The sequence below is a fragment of the Pristiophorus japonicus genome, chromosome 12, assembly GCF_044704955.1.
Source record: "Pristiophorus japonicus isolate sPriJap1 chromosome 12, sPriJap1.hap1, whole genome shotgun sequence".
NCBI lineage: Eukaryota > Metazoa > Chordata > Chondrichthyes > Pristiophoridae > Pristiophorus > Pristiophorus japonicus.
The window spans coordinates 167,328,199-167,346,594 of record NC_091988.1 but is presented as its reverse complement, the minus strand read 5'-3'; the positions used below and the strand labels follow the sequence as shown (position 1 = coordinate 167,346,594).

At 45.2% G+C, this 18,396-nt stretch overlaps 1 protein-coding gene across 2 annotated transcripts in view; it reads left to right on the top strand.

Annotated features, from left to right (window-relative positions):
* Positions 1-18,396, top strand: part of prex1 (phosphatidylinositol-3,4,5-trisphosphate-dependent Rac exchange factor 1) — a 230,090-nt gene that overhangs the window by 90,427 nt on the left and 121,267 nt on the right. For both annotated transcript variants that reach the window (XM_070896114.1, XM_070896113.1), the window contains exons 7-9: positions 4,853-4,986; positions 6,376-6,491; positions 11,564-11,713. In XM_070896114.1, coding sequence (XP_070752215.1) covers positions 4,853-4,986; positions 6,376-6,491; positions 11,564-11,713 — 400 coding nt within the window. The remainder of the gene's footprint in view (positions 1-4,852; positions 4,987-6,375; positions 6,492-11,563; positions 11,714-18,396) is intronic.

Here is an 18,396-nt window from a genome sequence, read left to right as displayed (position 1 = left end):
TGTCTTCACTGAATGCTGGGCAGTAAAATGACCTGCTGAACATTTAATGAAGCAGATCAGACTTATTTAGTCACACAACGACCAGTGGCAATACTGGTTTATTTTAATCCTTGAACAGAGGGATGTCATTCTCTTCAATTTATTCTCATGTTCATAAATAGTGATCTTAATTTACCAACCCTCTCTTTCCCAAAAATGGCAATATCTAACACGAGTAAATTGGAATCATTTCTGAACTTTTAACTTTCCTATGGTATAACTTGAGCCACTGGGTTGAAAGTTCTCTTTCCCTATCCCCAATAATTGAAGAAATATCAAAATGTATTTTGAACATGTTTCTAAAGAGAAATAATGTAAAAGCAAAACTAAGAACAATTCTGAATGAGTTTTGTCCCAATTTTCATCAACTAAAGACTGTGATTGCATGTGCAAAAACTTGCATTTTTTTTAGCACCTTTTAATGTCATAAGACGTCCCAAGGTGCTTTGCAGGAGTATTAGCAAACATCGAGCCACTTCAGGAGATATTGGACAGATGACCAAATGCTTGGTCAAAGAGGTAGGTTACGGACCGTCATCGGAGGTAGAGAGGCGCAGAGGCTTGGGGAGGGAATCCAAAGCTTGGGGCCAAGGCAACAACAACTTGCACTTCTATCAAACCTTTAGTGCTAGATTTTCATCGGTGAAAACGGTAGTTTTACGCTAAAATTACCATTTTCGCTGAGTTGCCGTTTTTAGGCTGAACTTTCGGCCTTTACGTTGGTAAAGGAGGCGTTGCACAACGATTCACATGCAAACTCTGAGTTTCGGCAACTTTATTCGCGGGCCGGGAGCGCTACGAGAGAGGCCTTGAAGGGAATTTTTTTTTTTTTAAATTTCGAAAAACATTCACAAAACCCTTAGCTACTAAATCGCTGAAAAATAATGAAAAAATAAAAGCTTTAACTTGCCTTTTTTGCAGGTTTTCATACTTACCGCGGCAGGCAGGGCTGCACAGACAGGTTTGACCTGTCGGTATTCTGGGCGTGGAGTACGGGTTGGGAGAGTGTCAAAAGTACAACGCAAACGCAATTTGCGTCGTCTCACGTCGGCGCACTTTTCCCTGGCGGTACTTGGAAGCGCCACCGCAAAGAGGTACCCGAGGATCCCGCCGACCGGGGTTTTGCCGCGGAGGGTCAAATCGCGGTGCAAACCTGCCGCAAATTTGCCCCTTAACGTAGTAGTGATTCATGGGAGTGCTGTTTTTTAAAAAAAAAAACAACAGCTGAAGGCACGGCTGCCAATTGTGGAGCAATAAAAATCGGGGATGTGGAAGAGGCCCAAATTGGAGGAGCGCAGAGATCGGAGGGTTGTAGGGCTGTCTGAGGTTATAGAGATGGGGCGGGCTGAGGCTGTGGAGGGATTTGAAAACCAGGATGGGGGACTGGGAGCCCATGTGAACACGGGTCATGGATGAATGGGACTTTGATGCGAGTTAGGATATGGGCAGCAGAATTTTGAATGAGCTCAAGTTTACGGAGGGTCCAAAAATAATATTGGTGATTAACAAGTCATAAACCGTGTTTGTTGTTATAAACAAAAGATTTGCCATTAAACTGCAGGATGTACATTATGGCTTGCAGCTCTCGTCTATATAACTGTATGGTATACAGTATGGGTTATTGCTCATGGCTTTCATCCCTAACTATGGTACACAATGCGGCCTAGTCTGCCTGTTTATCCTCATTCTCTCCAGAGGCATTTCAGGATATGTCGGAACCGACTGTGATTATTATTTCAGTGTTTAAAGTAATGAGGTATATTTTGTTCTGCAGTTAGGCATAGTACTTGCAGGAATAAAAACAGAAAATGCTGGAAATCTCAGCAGGTCAGGCAGCACCTGTAGAGAGGAAGCAGAGTTAACGTTTCGGGTCGATGACCCTTCGTCAGAACTGGAGAGTGTTCGGAAAGAACAGATTCTTAACGAGCACTGAAAGGGGGAGGGTGAGAAAAGTCTGTGATAGGTTGGAAGACAGGAGAGGTGAGAGAGACAGAAGGGATGATGGCCAAATTCAAATGGTAATGCCAGGAGTTAGAAAAACATTAGTCAAGATAGGGTGTGAATGGCGGGATGATGACCAAGGGGGTGGATGCAGAGGGTGGGGTTGGGGGGCGGGAAGGGTGCCAAAGATTGGCAGCGGTTACAGTGTCGGAGGCTGAGGACAGAGATGTTAGAGTGGAGAATTAAAGTGACAAGCGACCAGAAGCTCAGGGTCACACTTGTGGACTGAACGGAGGTGCTCCGCGAAGCGCTCACCCAATCTACGCTTGATCTCCCCATTGTCGAGGACACCACATCGTGAGCAGCGAATACAGTATACTAAATTGAAACCAGTACAAGTAGATTGCTGTTTCACCTGGAAGGAGTATTTGGAGCCCTGGATCATGGGAAGGGAGGAGGTAAAAGGACAGGTGTTGCAGCTCCTGCGCTTGCAAGGAAGGGTGCTGTGGGAAGGGGAGTGGGTGCTGGGGGTGAGTGCGGAATGGACCAGGGTGTCGTGGAGGGAACGGTCCCTTCAGAATGCTGAGAGGGGAGGGGGAGATGTGATTGGTGGTGGGATCACGCTGGAGGTGGCGGAAATGGCGGAGGATGATCCGTTGAATATGGAGGCTGATGAAAGGTGAGGACAAGGGGATCCCTGTCATGGTTCTGAGAGGGAGGGGAAGGGTTGAGAGCAGAGGTGCAGGAAATAAAACGGATATTTGTCGAGGGCCATGTTAACCATGGCGGATGGGAATCCTCTGTTGAGGAAAAAGGAAGACATGTCGGAGGCACTAGTGTGAAAGGTGGCGTCAGAGCACATGCGATGGAGACGGAGAGACTGGAATGGAGGCCATGCAGGATGCAGGATGGGAGGAAATGTAGTCCAGGTAGCTGTGGAAGTCAGTGGGCTTATAGTGGATACTGGTCGAAAGCCTATCCCCAGCATTTTCTGTTTTTATTCCAGATTCCAGTATCCGCAGTATTTTGCTCTTATAATGGGCCCAAGTTTCGGCCTCAGTTGCTCCTGATTTTTTGGAGCAACTGGTGTAGAACGGAGTATCTTTGAAATTCAGATTCTCGGCATTTAGTTTGCTCCAGTTCTAGTCAGTTAGAACAGTTTTACTTTGGAACAGAATTTTTTTTTTCAAAAGGGGGCGTGTCCGGCCACTTACGCCTGTTTTCAAAGTTTCGGCAGTGAAAACTTACTCCAAACTAACTTAGAATGGAGTAAGTGAAGATTTTTGTACGCTCGAAAAAACCTTGTCTACACTTTAGAAAATCAGGCGTAGGTTACAAATCAGGCGCAGGGAATGGGGGGGGGGGGGGTTTAAAGGGAAGATTACAAACATTAAATACTTCAGTTTTACAAATAAAGAGCCATCATCAATAAATTATAAAAACATCAATAAATCAACCAATAAATCAATCAAAAAATCAATAAGAAATAATTTTTTTTTAAATCAATAAATATAACATTTTCTACTTACTGACTGCAGCACCGGGAGCGTGCTGGGATGCCCCCCCCCCCTCAGTGTGTCTCTGTCAGTGTCTCTATCTCTGTCTGTCTGTGTGTGTCTCTCACTCTCTCACTGTGTTTCTGACAGCGAGGGGGAGGAAGGCAGAGGGGGAGGGAGGGATGGGGAGGAGGGGGAGGAGGGGAAGGGGAAGGGGGGGAAGGGGAAGGAGAAAGTGGGGGAGAAGGGGAAGGAGAAAGTGGGGGAGAAGGGGAAAGAGAAAGGGGGAGAAGGGGAAAGAGAAAGGGGGGAGAAGGGGAAGGAGAGGGGGGGAAAGGAAAGGAGAAGGGGTGGGGTAAAGAAGGGGAAGGGGGGAAGGGGAAGGAGAAGGGGGTGGGAGGCTGAACGGGCCGAGCCCAAGACATCGGGCAGGGCCCATCCCCAGCACCAGATTTACAGGTAGGTGGCGTCGGGTCGGGAGCGCGGGTCGGGTCGGCGGGGGGCGCAGAGGGAGGTCTGGTCGGTTCGTGTTGGGGGCGGGGGGGAGGGAGGTCAGGTTGGGTCGGGTTTGGGGGGTCGGGAGCGCGGGTCGGGGGGGTGGTGGGAGGGAGGTCGGGTTGGTTCGGGTCGGTGGGGGGGGGAGGGGAGGGAGGTCGGGAGAGGGAGGTCGGGGAGGGGATGGGGGGAGTGCGGGTCGGGTTCAGTCTGGGGGGGGGTCGGGTCCGGGGCGGGGAAGCGGGAGTCGAGTCGGGTCGGGAGGAAGCAGGAGCTGGGCGTGGGAGGCAGCCTTATGCACGCAGCCCCAGTGAGGCCATTCGGCCAGCGCGCATGTGCAGAGGTCCCGGCACTGTTTTCAGTGCAGGGACCTAGCTCCGCCCCCCACTGCTCGTGCTGCGCTGCGCCGCGCCTGGCTCCAGAGGACCAGCAGGGAGCCGGAGAATCTAAGTTTTTTTTTTAGGCGCACTTTGTGGCGCGAAAAACGGGCGTCCAGGTCAGGGCTGCGCCGTTCTAGGCGCGGCCCGAAACTTGGGCCCAATAATACTTGCAGGTGTTACATGATGGGGAAAATTGAGGATTTGCAACAAATTTAGCAACTTTGCCACTTTCTTCTCTGTCTTTTAAATATAAAACATGAAAGTTGGTGTACAGCTGAGATGTGTGATTGATAAAATTCAGCTGTATACTTCCTCATCTATTAAAAGCCGCTTTGAGTGCAAGAAATGAAAAATGTAGTCAATAATCAGGCAATTTGCTGCTTGCAGTTTTTTCACTGTACTCTTATTATTCCTTGTACTTTGCTTAAGTACACGTGCATGTATACTTAAAATCATTAAGTATACAAAATGCTGAATGTTTCCAATATTTTTTTTTGCCAGGGTTCAAATTTGACAGACATATGCACTGAGCTGCTGCAACAAGGACCATTGTTGAAGATCTCGGCTGGAAATATTCAGGAACGAGTGTTCTTTTTATTTGATAACTTGCTGGTGTATTGCAAAAGGAAGTCCCGGTAAGTCATGACTTGGATCTGTCAAACGGCGTCCTAAACCGTTGCAGAAATTGCTGACTTTCAGTCTCCATGAAATGAATTCTGTTGGGGTTGCGGAATCACAAACTCAGCCGTACATGGTGGATTTCACCACCTGGAGCATCCACCGTCTTAGTTGAAAGTATGTAATTCGGTGACCTAAGGTCGTCCACTTGAGAGCACAGCCTGCTCCATCAGTGGAATGTTCTTGGTATGTGCCTCTCCAATCTGGGCCTGCTGATTTTAGGGAGAAGTGAATCAAGTCAGCTGTGGGATTAATGGCCATGAAGTGCATGATTAGTGTTGTAGTAAACTGATAGACTTATCGAGTGAAAGGCAATCTTGTGCTTTTGTCTCTGGTGAAATCACAGCAGAAGGAAGGAAACCAATGGTTTCAAGCTGCCTCACCATTTACAGAAGGAATGAAAAGTAATACCTTCCTTACATTTTCTGCAGTGCTGATGTGGCATTTGGATCTGTCTCCAAGATCAGCTGATCATTCCCAACAAAAGGCTTTATTGGCCGAAGGAACCTTTGGTGAACATTGCTCATTCGAAAGCTTCCTGTTTGTTAATACTTACTGGCAAAATAGTTGAGAAACTCGACAAACTTGCTCTACAGAACCTCCTAGTGGCCAGAGCTTACAATTACAGTGACTGTTGACATTAAATCTGAATAGGAAATGCTGACATTGTACTTTTACAATGGTAAATGTTGACACAGAAGCATGACACTTTTTGGTGTCTGTCAGGAGTTTTGTAAGATTTCTAAACAGGATGTGCACACTCTACTCAGAATTGTTAATATATAGGTAGGCGAGCAGGTGATTTGGGAGGTTTTCTTTGGTTAAATTTCAGAATAATATCTGTAGTTAGATTGGTTTGGTGATGTCCTTCAGTAAGAATCCTTCTTGATTTAAGTTATTTGGTGCTGAGTCTGATGGCCTCAGTCGAGACACAAGACAGATTGTTGGTTTATCAGTTCAATACAAACTAAGGCATTATGTTATCAGTAAAATAGTTTGCATTTTTATCTTGTATGTAGATTGAAAGTGCTCACTTTTAATTACTCAATTTGTTATAAACTTCAAACCAGTTTGAATCTTAAGAATAGATGTAGGCCATTTGGCCCACTTAAGCTCCCAATGCAGCTCTGTCTCTCCAATGCTAATTACCTGACTTCTCGCCATATCCCTTAATAAGCTTACTTCCCAAGTAAGTACTTGGCTCTCTTATAAACTCCTCAATTGACAGGCCTCTGGCAGCACATCTTCATGTGAAGATGTTCTTTGGATTTATTTTTAAGCCTGATGATTAAGCTTTGGAATTTGTTATCTCTTTCTAAATGCTTATTTCCTCGCTTTTTGTTCAGGGTTGCAGGCAAGAAATCAACCAAGCGCCCCAAGTCTATGAATGGGGCCCAATACATTTTCCGTGGAAGAATCAACACCGAGGTGATGGAAGTGGAGAATGTTGAAGATGGAACAGGTATTAATTTTACATGCCAATTTGCACTTCTGATGTCCCCTCCCTGATGATCTGAAGATGATTGCTTACTGGAATATATTTCCATGGATGCTACTCGCCCTTTGGTACCTTTCCCAAGTAGCCATTGGAACATTTACCAAATAGCCTCCGTGGCAGGCTATTTGACTGAACAGGGCTTCAGATCCCAACCAATTCTCGTCTCACTTGGGGCTCAAGTTTCGGACCCCCGCTAGAACAGCGCACGTCGGAGAGGCCCGCCTAATTTGTAGAACAAAAATTGCGCCGAATACTTACCTCGCGATTCTCCGATATCTGTAGGCCCGTTTCCAGCTCAGCTCGGCGCGGCGCAGCAGGAGCTGCTGGGCGCGGAGCTACAGCCCTGCACCAAAAACAGTGCCGGCAGCTGCACGCTTGCGCAATAGCTCCTGGCCCTCCTAGTGCGTCCTGTCTCCGGGCGATGGCCCTATCCCAGGCCAAAGGGATGTCGCCCCTATCCCGGGCCGAGTGACCTGACACATTGTACCTCGGCGGCGGCGGGGCATGCCTGCCCGGTCTCTCGCTGGGGGGAGGGCCCCACCCGAAGTCCTCCGTGGGAGCCGGCGTCGTTGTCGGGGCCCGCCCGCCTGGCTTCTCGCTGGGCCGGGACTGAAGTCCTCCATTGGAGCCGGCGTTGTCGTCGATGGGGCCCGTTCTGCCTCCCTCCCTCCCGCCCTCCAGTTTCAGTCCTCCTCCTCCTCCTCCTCCTCCTCGTCCCCTCTCCTCCTTTCCCCCCACCCCCACCCCTCACTGTCAGGCAGAGAGAGAGACACTGTAGCGGGGGAAGGGCGGGGGCAGTCGCAGCACGCTTTTGGAGGGCTCCCGGTGCTGCAGTCAGTGAGTAGAAACTTAATTTTTTATTTATTTTTTTTGTTTGATTTATTGGTTGATTTATTGATTTAACATTTATTATTGATGATGGCTCTTTATTTGTAAAAGTGAAGTGTTGAATGTTTGCAAACTCCCCCCCCCCCCCCCCCCCACCCCCAATCTCTCATTCCCTATGCCTGATTTATAAACATAGGCCAGGTTTTTCTGAACATACAAAAATCTACACTTACTCCATTCTAAGTTTTTAAAAAAAACTCCAACTTGCAAACAGGAGTAAGTGGCTGGACCTGCCCCCTTTTGGGAAAAAAAAATCTGTTCTAAAATGGAACTATTCTAACTGACTAGAACTGGAGCAAACTAAATGCCAAAAATTGCAATTTCTAAGATGCTCCATTCTAAACTAGATGCTCCAGAAAAATAGGAACAACTCAGGCCGAAACTTGCGCCCAACATGTCCACATGTGTGCACATCCAGCAAGGGCTTGATACTGACATTGGGTGCGACATAATTTCCCAGCAGTAACATTTCCCACCTTATTGAGCACAAACCTTTACTTCACACTATAATTAAGAAAGGGGTGCAGATGGTGGAATTCTTCCAACTCCTGTTCTAAAGGTCGGTGACAATCTTCGGTGGGGGTGGGGGGAAACAAGATTTTGGTGTACTTTTTCGGTTCTGAGCTGGAGAGGTTGACTCAAAGAAAGAAAGGCTTGCACTTATATAGTGCCTTTCATGATCACTGGATGTCTCAAAGCACTCTACAGCCAGTGAAGTACTTTTGGAGTGTAGTCACTGTTGTAATGTAGGAACGCTCAATAAAAGGTGCTCCGTGACGTTGTTTTTTTCCAGCCAGCACTTGTCCAGTCTGATGTTCCAACTCAGAAACCGATGATTAATGAAGTACAGATTATATCATTAAAAAATGGTGCTCCAATGTATGGGAGGCCAGGGATTTCTTCAGCATGGTGCAGTTCATTGTTCAAGTAGCTTTCTTTGTCCTGATAATGTTCTTCTTCCGAAATGTTAATTACAACTGTTAATCATCGATTAAAGATTCTCTAATTTAAAAAAAAATCTAGTTTCTGCTGTGGCTATTCATTGTAGAAAGCTGAACAAATAACTTTAAATTGTAGTCCGCTCTACCAAGATTAAAGGTCTAACTTGCAATACATTTCCTGGCATGCTGCAACTTGAGTTCTCAGAACTTGCAGTTCTATTCAATTCAATAAACTTTGTGGTTTTAGTGATAAATTTACTGCTAAACTGATGCAAGTTCTTTAGTGTAACATTTTTAAAAGTGTTCTGCTCCAAGGAGCAAGATGTTTCATTGCCTTCTGGACAACATATTAATAAATTAATTCATTAATTGTCAGTCTGCTGATAGATTAAACAGAGTTGAAAATGTATTTATAGAGTTGAGGTTCAGAGGAGGTTCCTGTTTGAAATATTCAACTGTCTGTCTATTCTGTAATAACTATGCTGTAGCAGTCTCTACTGAACATATAGAACTGGAAACCTGATCGGTTTCTGTAACATCAACATGAAATGGATCTTTTGCCAAGGGCCTATTTATTTCTTTCTTGTTTAGCAGCTGTGGTCAAGGCAAACAGCGGCCTCTGAACTTGGAAGCTGAAGACTCCGATGAAAGCCATGTAACCTCATGAGTTTTCCATCCATTTTTGCTTTGTGATTTGGATACTCATTTTTAAATGCCATTTGGAGATTGTCAATCAGAAAATACATTCAAAATCAGTCCGATACTGGTTATTTTAGTGAAAGTTGGAGTTCACCACACTGTAGTTCAAGATTTATCTTGCTTAAGAAAAGAGGACAATCTCACATTGGGTAACCTGGTGAATTTACGGTCGAATTTTTGTTTTCTTTCTATGCTAATTCAGTTGCCAAATAGTCCATTTTTTGGGGCCAAGTTTCGGCCTGAGTTGCTCCTGTTTTTTTTGGAGCAACTGGTTTAGAATGGAGTATCTTAGAAATTGCAATTCTCGGCATTTAGTTTGCTCCAGTTCTAGTCAGTTAGAACAGTTTCAGTTTGGAACAGATTTTTTTTTGCAAAAGTGGGCGTGTCCGGCCACTTACACCCGTTTTGAAAGTTTAGACAGTGAAAACTTACTCCAAACTAACTTAGAATGGAGTAAGTGTAGATTTTTGTACGCTCATAAAAACCTTGCCTACACTTAGAAAATCAGGTGTAGGTTACAAACCAGGCGTAGGGAATGTGGGGGTTTAAAGGGAAGTTTACAAATATTAAACACTTCAGTTTTACAAATAAAGAGCCATAATCAATAATAAATGATAAAAACATCAATAAATCAACTAAAATCAATCAAAAAAAAATTAATAAGAAATAATTTTTTTTTAAAAATCAATAAATAAAACATTTTCTACTTACCGACTGCAGCACCGGGAGCCCTCCAACAGCGTGCTGGGATGCCCCCCAGTGTGTCTCTGTCAGTGTCTCTATCTGTCTGTCTGTGTGTATCTCTCATTGTCAGTCAGTGTTTGTGTTTCTGACAGGGAGGGGGGGAGGAGGGAGAAGAAGGGGGAGGAAGAAGGAGAAGGGGAGAGGGGGGGGAGGGAGAAGGAGAAGGAGAAGAAGAAGGGGGAGGGAGGAGGAGAAGGGGGGGAGGAAGGGAGGGGGAGGGGGGGAGGAGAAGGAGGGAGAGGGGGGGAGGAGAGGAAGAAGGAGAAGGGGGGGAGGGGGAGAAGGAGAAGGGGGGGAGAGGGAGGGAGAAGGAGAAGGGGGGGGAAAGGGAGGAGGAGGGGGGGGAGGGGAGAGGGAGAAGGTGGGGAGAAGGAGAAGGAGAAGGGAGAGGGGGGAGGGGGGAGGGCAGAGGAGAAGGGGGAGAGGGGGAAGGGGGGAAAGGAGAAAGGGGGGGTGAAGGGGAAGGGGGGGGAGGGAGGAGGGGGAGAGTGAGCGCGGTCGGGTCCGGGGGTGGGGTGGGAGGAAGGTCAGGTTGGGTCGGGTCCAGTCCGGGTGGGGGGGTGGTCGGGAGCGCGGGTCGGATCGGGGGGGGTGGTGGTGGTGGGAGGGAGGTCGGTTCGTTTCGGGTCGGAGGGAGGTCAGGTCGAGTCCAGTCCGGGGGCGGGGGGGGGAAGCGGGAGTCGGGTCGGGGTCGGGGGGACGCGGGAGTTGAGTCGGGTCGGGAGGAAGCAGGAGTTGGCTGTGGGAGGCAGCCTTATTCACGCAGCCCCAGTGAGGCCATTCGCCCAGGGCTAGGGGCTGCGTGCTTCGGGCCCCTCCCACACAGTTTTGGGCACCTGGAGCTACTGCACATGCGCGCCCACTGTAGCGCGCATGTGCCGAGTTCCCGGCACTGTTTTCAGCGCAGGGACCTGGCTCCGCCCCCTACAGCTCATGCTGCGCCGCGTCCAGCTCCAGAGGACCTGCAGGGAGCCGGAGAATAGGTAAGTTTTTTTTTAGGCGCACTTTGTGGCACAAAAAACGGGGGTCCAGGTCGGGGCTGCGCCGTTCTCGGCGAGGCCCGAAACTTGGGCCCATAGATTTTTTTTTTAAACCTAGTCCAGTCACACACTAATTTAGATTGCCGTTGCCAGCTTCATTATAGAACCTATTAACCGCACAACTGTGAAACCTGCTTCTGGCTGAAGAGATCAAAATAATAGATTTTTTAGTTCCAGTGGCGTATGCTCCGTGATGGGGTGGGATTTTCACCGGACTTTATTGACCTATTTCTGACCTTGGAGAACTTTGTTGGTGGGAGTTGTTTCTGCTTGTGGGGTGGGGATGAGGGAGCGATAACAGAGCAGAATAATTCTGCTGCCAATATTGGCAAAATCTACCTGAGTGGGAATTGTGCTCCTGCGATCGATGGCACTTGAGGGTGTGGGCCTACTAATAAATGTCCTGCACTATCCTTGGCAGTTGTGGAATCCAACTAATATCCATAGAAGTAAGTGTAACTTATGACGTTGCACCATTGTTATTGCATTGCTATAATGTCTTTGCATGGAAATAAATGAGAGCAGGCGCCATAAGCAATCATTTCCAACAGAAAATCTGAAAAATGGTGGCGGGAACCTGCTGCAGTACCGCCTGAAAGTTGGCGGCAAAGCCACTGGCACAGGGAGCAACACCCCTGCTTGAAGTGTGTGTCTATATTGATAAATTTGACCTTTCATGGCTGCATTCTACTGTTCCTTCACCGGCTGTGTCCACTGTTTGCAGCTGATTACCATAGCAACGGCTATACGGTGACAAATGGTTGGAAGATCCACAACACAGCCAAAAACAAATGGTTTGTCTTAATGGCCAAAACTGCTGAAGAGAAACAGAAATGGTTGGATGCAATTCTGAAAGAACGGGAGCAGAGAGAGAGTGAGTAATTTCTAATCATTACTCATGTTTTATATGAGCAGAACTATCGATCTTGCCCCACTACATGAGCCAATTATCGATACGTGCATACATAACTCATTATTTTCTTGAATGTATTAAACCAGTTAATTTTTAATGTACTTATTTAAAGGTTGGATCTAGATGTTTGTTTAAGGGCCTTCTGTTAGGTTAAATAGCTTTCAAATACAGTTTTAAAGTTCTTGCAATATTTTCCAAAGTTGGGTAACCCGATTGCAATTATTTTGATGAACATTAAGGCGGCCAGAGTCTTGACGAGTATCTGAGAGTAAGTCTTTCGGACTTGTACATGTCTATACATTTCTTTGTACTTGGTGTGTCACAACTTTGAATATGTCTCTGGTTCAGCAATAGAACTACTGTGGTAGAAACCATTGTTGGTCCAACTGTGGCAGGGGTGTCTTCGGTGTTTTCTCTCTCCTACCCCCAAACTCACGTCAGACCTCATTACAACCTGCACTACAGGATTTGCAACTTTAACAGACAAAAAAACATGTTATTTATTTGTTCTGGAATGTGGGAGTAGCAGCTGCCATGTTGGCAACAGGCAAAATCATGGGTTTTAAAAGCTGTTGAGGGGAGTGGAGAATGCCACCATCAGTTGGATTCCCAGCTATCAAAAGGCATTTAATTATATTAGAAAAGTTAAACCTGGAGCAGAGCAGCTTGTGCATGTTTTGTATGGCGCTGCATTAGAAAGTGGGACATGCAAGATGGCAGTGGAGCTGGTGATGGGAGACATATCTGCTACACCGCCACCAGTGGTGGGAGGGTTGCAGTTGTCAATCATGATAGCTGACATCGAGAAATTCCTTGGGAAATGTTGGCACAAGCATTTATGTGAAATATTGATGGTTTGACCAAAAACCCTGCCAATAGGAAGTTGGCAAGTAAGGCTTTGTGGTCAGAGAGTGCATTCCTATGCAAGATCTTAAAAAAAAATGATTTAAAAAAAATTTTGATATCAGTAGTTGTTCCAATGACCCCTTGTTCGCATTCTTGTCTATGGAAAACATCCATCAACCATTATTGTCTTTTGACCTTTAACTGACTTCATTTTGCTATATTCCTTTTAATGTAATGTGCTTGCATTTTATCATTGAGCTTCCAACATGGCACCTTTTCAAACATAGTTAATCTTGTGCATATAGATTTATTAAAATATCAATTTGTGCTGTTTATTTCTTTATCCATTAAATTTGTCAGATACACCTTGCCTGTTACAAATCCATGTTATCTATCTTAATTAAATGGTGTCTTTCTAGGTGAGTGTTCGTTTTAGCCCATACAAATTGGTCCTTACCCACTATCAAAGTTGGGGTAACTGGTCTGTCGTTGCCTAGTTTTATCCCTTTTCGTATTTTTTGACAAAGTGTTAGATTGGTGACCCTTCAATCCTCTGGCACAACTACTGTATCTAAAGGTATTTGAAAGATTGTGGTCAGAGCCTCTGCTATTTCCCCTGACTTGCCTCAGCATTTTCGGATGTATGCCACCAGGGCCCAGTGCCAGTTTCACTTGTATTTTCACCAATTTATACAGCACTACTTCCTTGTCAATAGTTATCCTAATACCAACATCTCACACACAATTATTTGGACATTTGTCTCTTGGCTCTTTTTCCCACATGGGCTAGAATTTCCATTTCTTCGCCGCCTGGTTTCTCGCTGGTATTGGCCATTTTGGGCAAGAACCGGGTCGGTGAAAAATTCCCCAGTTGAGTTCCACCGGCGGTTTCGAAGTACCGCTGGAGAGCGGACCACTGCTGTGCACTGTCCATCGATCGCCATGGCTCAGCGGTGGCTCGTAGGTAAGTTTGGAAAAAAAAAACGTCCACCAGTATCAGCGGAGCTAGGCGGTAGGTTAGTAGCCCTGCAAGAAAAAGCTAAGTAATTTGTTTTTTACTAATTATTTTAAAATTCTCTTGCAGTAATTTAAGTGAAAAGAGTCCTGAGAATGTTGTTTGTTTTTATTTTTTGTTTCTTGAAAAAATAATTGTGTTTTTCTCCTCCTAGGCCCGACCTACAGCCTCGGTGTAAATTTTTATTAAATTTATTAATTAACACCCATTTTGTTTAAGAACCGCCCAATCGGCCGAAGATTCAATTTTTTTAGCTGAGAATCGGGGTGCAATGTGAGTTTTTTCTTTTTTGGGGGGAATTTTTCGCCAGCCATAATTTTGGGAATCTTTGCGGCAATCGAGTGCTGGCGGGTTGTTTGGAAAGTCTAGCCCCATTTGTGCAAATTAGCCGCTGTGTTTCCTGACTTTGAAACAGTGACTATGCTTCAAAAATATTTAATTGGCTGTTGTGCTTTGGGGCGTTCTGTGGTCGTGAGATGTGCTATATAACTACACATTTTCTCATCTATCTTAATTGCTGCACCTCTTTTGTGCTAGAACTGTAAAAAACACTAGTTAGGCCATGGCTTGAGTACTGTGTGCAGTTCTGGTCACCACATTACAGGAAGGATGTGATTGCACTGGGCAGGGTACAGAGGAGATTTATGAGGATGTTGCCAGGACTGGAAAATTGCAGCCATGAGGAAAGATTGGATAGGCTGGGGTTGTTTTCTTTGGAACAGAGGAGGCTGAGGGGAGATTTAATTGAGGTATATAAACTTACGAAGAGCCTAGATAGTGATAGGAAGGACCTATTTCCATTAACAGAGGGGTCAATAACCAGAGGCCATAGATTTAAAGTGGTTGGGTAAAAGGTTTAATGGGGAGATGAGAGGAAAAAATTACCCAGAGGGTGGTGGAACTCACTGCCTGAAAGGTAGAGGCAGAAACCCTCATCTCATTTTTAAAAAGTACTTGGATATACACTTAAGAGCCATGACCTACAGGGCTACGGATCTAGTGCTGGAAGGTGGGATAGTTCTTTGTTGGCCAGAGCGGACATGATGGGCCGAGTGGCTTCCTTCCGTGTCACAATTTTTCTACGATCTTCTTTTATTCCCACTACTGCACTCTGGTGAAACATTGTGTTCAATTTAGTGTCTCAGCTGTTCTCTCAACGTCCACAGGCAGACTTCATCATAATGGTCCATCGTTACTATTTTGTGCTTCTAAAAATCTGTTGTTACCTATCTGTCTTCTATCATATACGCTCAGCTTTCCTAATTTTTTTGCATCCCCTCTATACTTTTTATACTCTTGAATCTGTCTCATTCTCTTTGGTGTTAGTGACCTAGATTTGTTTTTTTTAAGTATCCTTTTAATGAGTTTCTCTACTCGTCAGAGGAACTGTAGCTTTTGCTTGTTTGTGGGAATATTTCCAGTTTTCTCAGCAATTTATTTATGATTCCTCTTTTATCTGGTTGAAATTCTCTCTTTTGGTCAAGTTAAAGAAAGAACTTCTACTTATACAGTGCATTTCATATCCAGAAGTATATCCAAAATTATTTGACAACTAATTAATTATTGTTCAAGTATGGTCACTGTTGTGTAGACAATGAGATACATGAACAGATCATCTGTTTTAGGGCTGTTAATTGAAGGATAAAAGGGGTTGGGGAGATTGAAGAACCAAAGGTAGCTTTGTAGCTACTGCAGAGGCTTTTCACATACTAAATAGTTTCAGAATAGCTCGTTCTGCAAAGTACAGTTACTGAATGTTAAACTAAAGTGGCTCTCAATATGAGTACCACTTCCAAGGCATTCTGGCAACAGACTTTGAAAAAGCAGCTCTACATTTAACAATATATATACTACACCAGGGAAGTCTTGTCAGAACCTATATAATCTCACTTAGAATTTGCTTTGCATTTTAGTTTTCAAGCACACAGTATGACTTTACATTGGATTTATAGGAATAATTTTAGAACCCTCCTGGAGAAGAACCACCAATCAGGTGGAGCCTAATGGACTGTAACAACGATTGGAAACACATGGAGATGTGGATGCATTTATTCTGGAAAATGATTTTTTTTCCCCCAGTATTTTCAAATCACACATTTTCTTAAGCAGTTGGAAATTCTGAAGACTATTGCACAAATTGACAAAATTAATCAATTAAATTCTTAATGGGACCTAAACCATATGTATTTTGAGATCATCAAAAATTGGCCTTCCAACTTAAAATGGTCTCAAGTGGGAAATATTATCCAACAAAATAAGTTGAATTGTTTGAAGTAATGGGCCATTTTGCACTGGGAAACTATATTATTTGACAACTAATTAATTATTATATGAACAGATTTTCTGTTTTAGGGCTGTTAATTGAAGGATTAAGGGGGTTGGGGAGATTGAAGAACCAAAGGTAGCTTTGTAGCTATTTTCACATACTAAATAGTTTCAGAATAGCTTGTTCTGCAAAGTACAGTTACTGAAGTTATCTTGGAAGCAGAGAGTGGGTAAAGTGCTGCATTCGTGTGTGAATAAATTGTAGTCCATGGATTAGTCAGCAGTACCTCCCATATGGGCTAGACTTTTGGCATCTATCCGCCCATTAGCGCCCATATTACTACCGAGATGCTCTTTACCGCCCATATTTGTATATAAATGGAAACTACCGCCCATTTATCGCCAATGATACATTTCAGCATTCAATTACTGCTGGTGATGAGCCAGACTGCCCGCGCATTTTTTTCCTCAAAAATCTGACGTCATCGTGTACTGCCCAAAAGAGTGTTTATAATGGAAACTACCACCCAAATACCGCTCAAATTATTGCCGAGCGCTACTTTCGGCATTCAGCCCATATACCGCCTAAATTACTGCCCATCCAAAAAGATGCTCAGAAAAAGTTGCACTCACCTGACAACCCGGCGGTATGGACATCATGTTGTAAATCGGATGAAGTTGAAGAAAAGGCTGCTTAAAGTTGAGAGCATTGAAGTAATTTGTGAGTGATTTTTAAGTGTGTTTTTGAAATCTTTACAATCATCTGAGCACATTGTGGTTAATTTTGAGTTTATATTATGTTTGGTTAAGGACAATTTTAAGAATTTTGAAGACAGATTAGGGCATTGAAAGTAATGGAGCCTGTAATTTCTCAGCCAGTATTGCTGCAGAATAGAGATGTGAGAAGGCTCATCGAAGAGCATTATGTGCCCAAAGAGGTGGCAGACTGCTGAGGAGGAGGAGACCTTACACGCAACACATTTACAGGGAGCAGCGTTCATACCTGAACCTGTCCGATAAAGTGTGCGTTAGAAGGCTGCGATTCCGAAAAGAGGTCATCAGTGAGACATGCCAGCTCATTGATGGAGACCTGCAGCCTATCAACACCATCAGGACCGCACTGCCCATTGAGGTCAAGGTTACTGCGGCACTTTCCTTCTATGTATTGGGCTCCTTTCAGGCCTCAGCTGGTGACATTTGCTGCATCCCGCAGCAAGCCACATATTGCTGCATTCGCCAGGTGACTGAAGCCCTTTACGCATGCAGGATGGACTTTATAAACTTCCCTATGACCAGGGAGGCACAGACTGAGGGCTTTGGATTTTTAGAGAATAGCAAACTTCCCCAAGGTCCATGGTGCAATAGACTGTACGCCCATCTCCATGCGAGCATCTTTTAGAAGAGTCAGAGATTTACCGTAAGCAAAAGGGATTCCATTCCCTGAACGTGCAACTTGTTGTCGACCACAAGCAAATAATCATGGCTGTAATTTGCCAGGGGGCATTCATGATGTGCACATCTTGCATGAGAGCACTGTCTCCGACCTTTTTAACAGTCAGCCACAAGGTCAATGCTGGATGCTTGGTGATAAAGGATATGGCCTCGCTACCTGACTCTTGACCTTCCCCCCCCCCCCCCCCGCCCCCCGCCCCACCTCCCTCCGTAAGCTCCAGACAGATGCTGAGCATCACTACAATCAGAGTCATAAAGCCACACGCAATATCGTCAAAGACAATTGGAGTGCTGAAGCAGTGCATTCTGGAGGCAGCCGACAATATCACCCTGAGCAGGTCGCTGAGTTTATTGTGGTGCACTGCATGTTGTATAATTTAGCCATCAGGAGGGGACAGGAATTGCCAGATGGGACTGCCGGTCCACTTCAGGAGAGAGGGTAGCCGGAGGAGGAGGAGGACGAGCACCTCTGGGAGGACAATCAGCCTGGCGATTAACTCTGATTTGGAGTAACATAGAAACATAGAAAATAGGTGCAGGAGTAGGCCATTCGGCCCTTCTAGCCTGCACCGCCATTCAATGAGTTCATGGCTGAACATTCAACTTCAGTACCCCATTCCTGCTTTCTCGCCATACCCCTTGATCCCCCTAGCAGTAAGGACCTCATCTAACTCCTTTTTGAATATATTTAGTGAATTGGCCTCAACAACTTTCTGTGGTAGAGAATTCCACAGGTTCACCACTCTCTGGGTGAAGAAGTTCCTCCGCATCTCGGTCCTAAATGGCTTACCCCTTATCCTTAGACTGTGACCCCTGGTTCTGGACTTCCCCAACATTGGGAACATTCTTACTGCATCTAACCTGTCTAACCCCGTCAGAATTTTATATGTTTCTATGAGGTCCCCTCTCATTCTTCTGAACTCCAGTGAATACAAGCCCAGTTGATCCAGTCTTTCTTGATAGGTCAGTCCCGCCATCCCGGGAATCAGTCTGGTGAACCTTCGCTGCACTCCCTCAATAGCAAGAATGTCCTTCCTCAGGTTAGGAGACCAAAACTGTACACAAT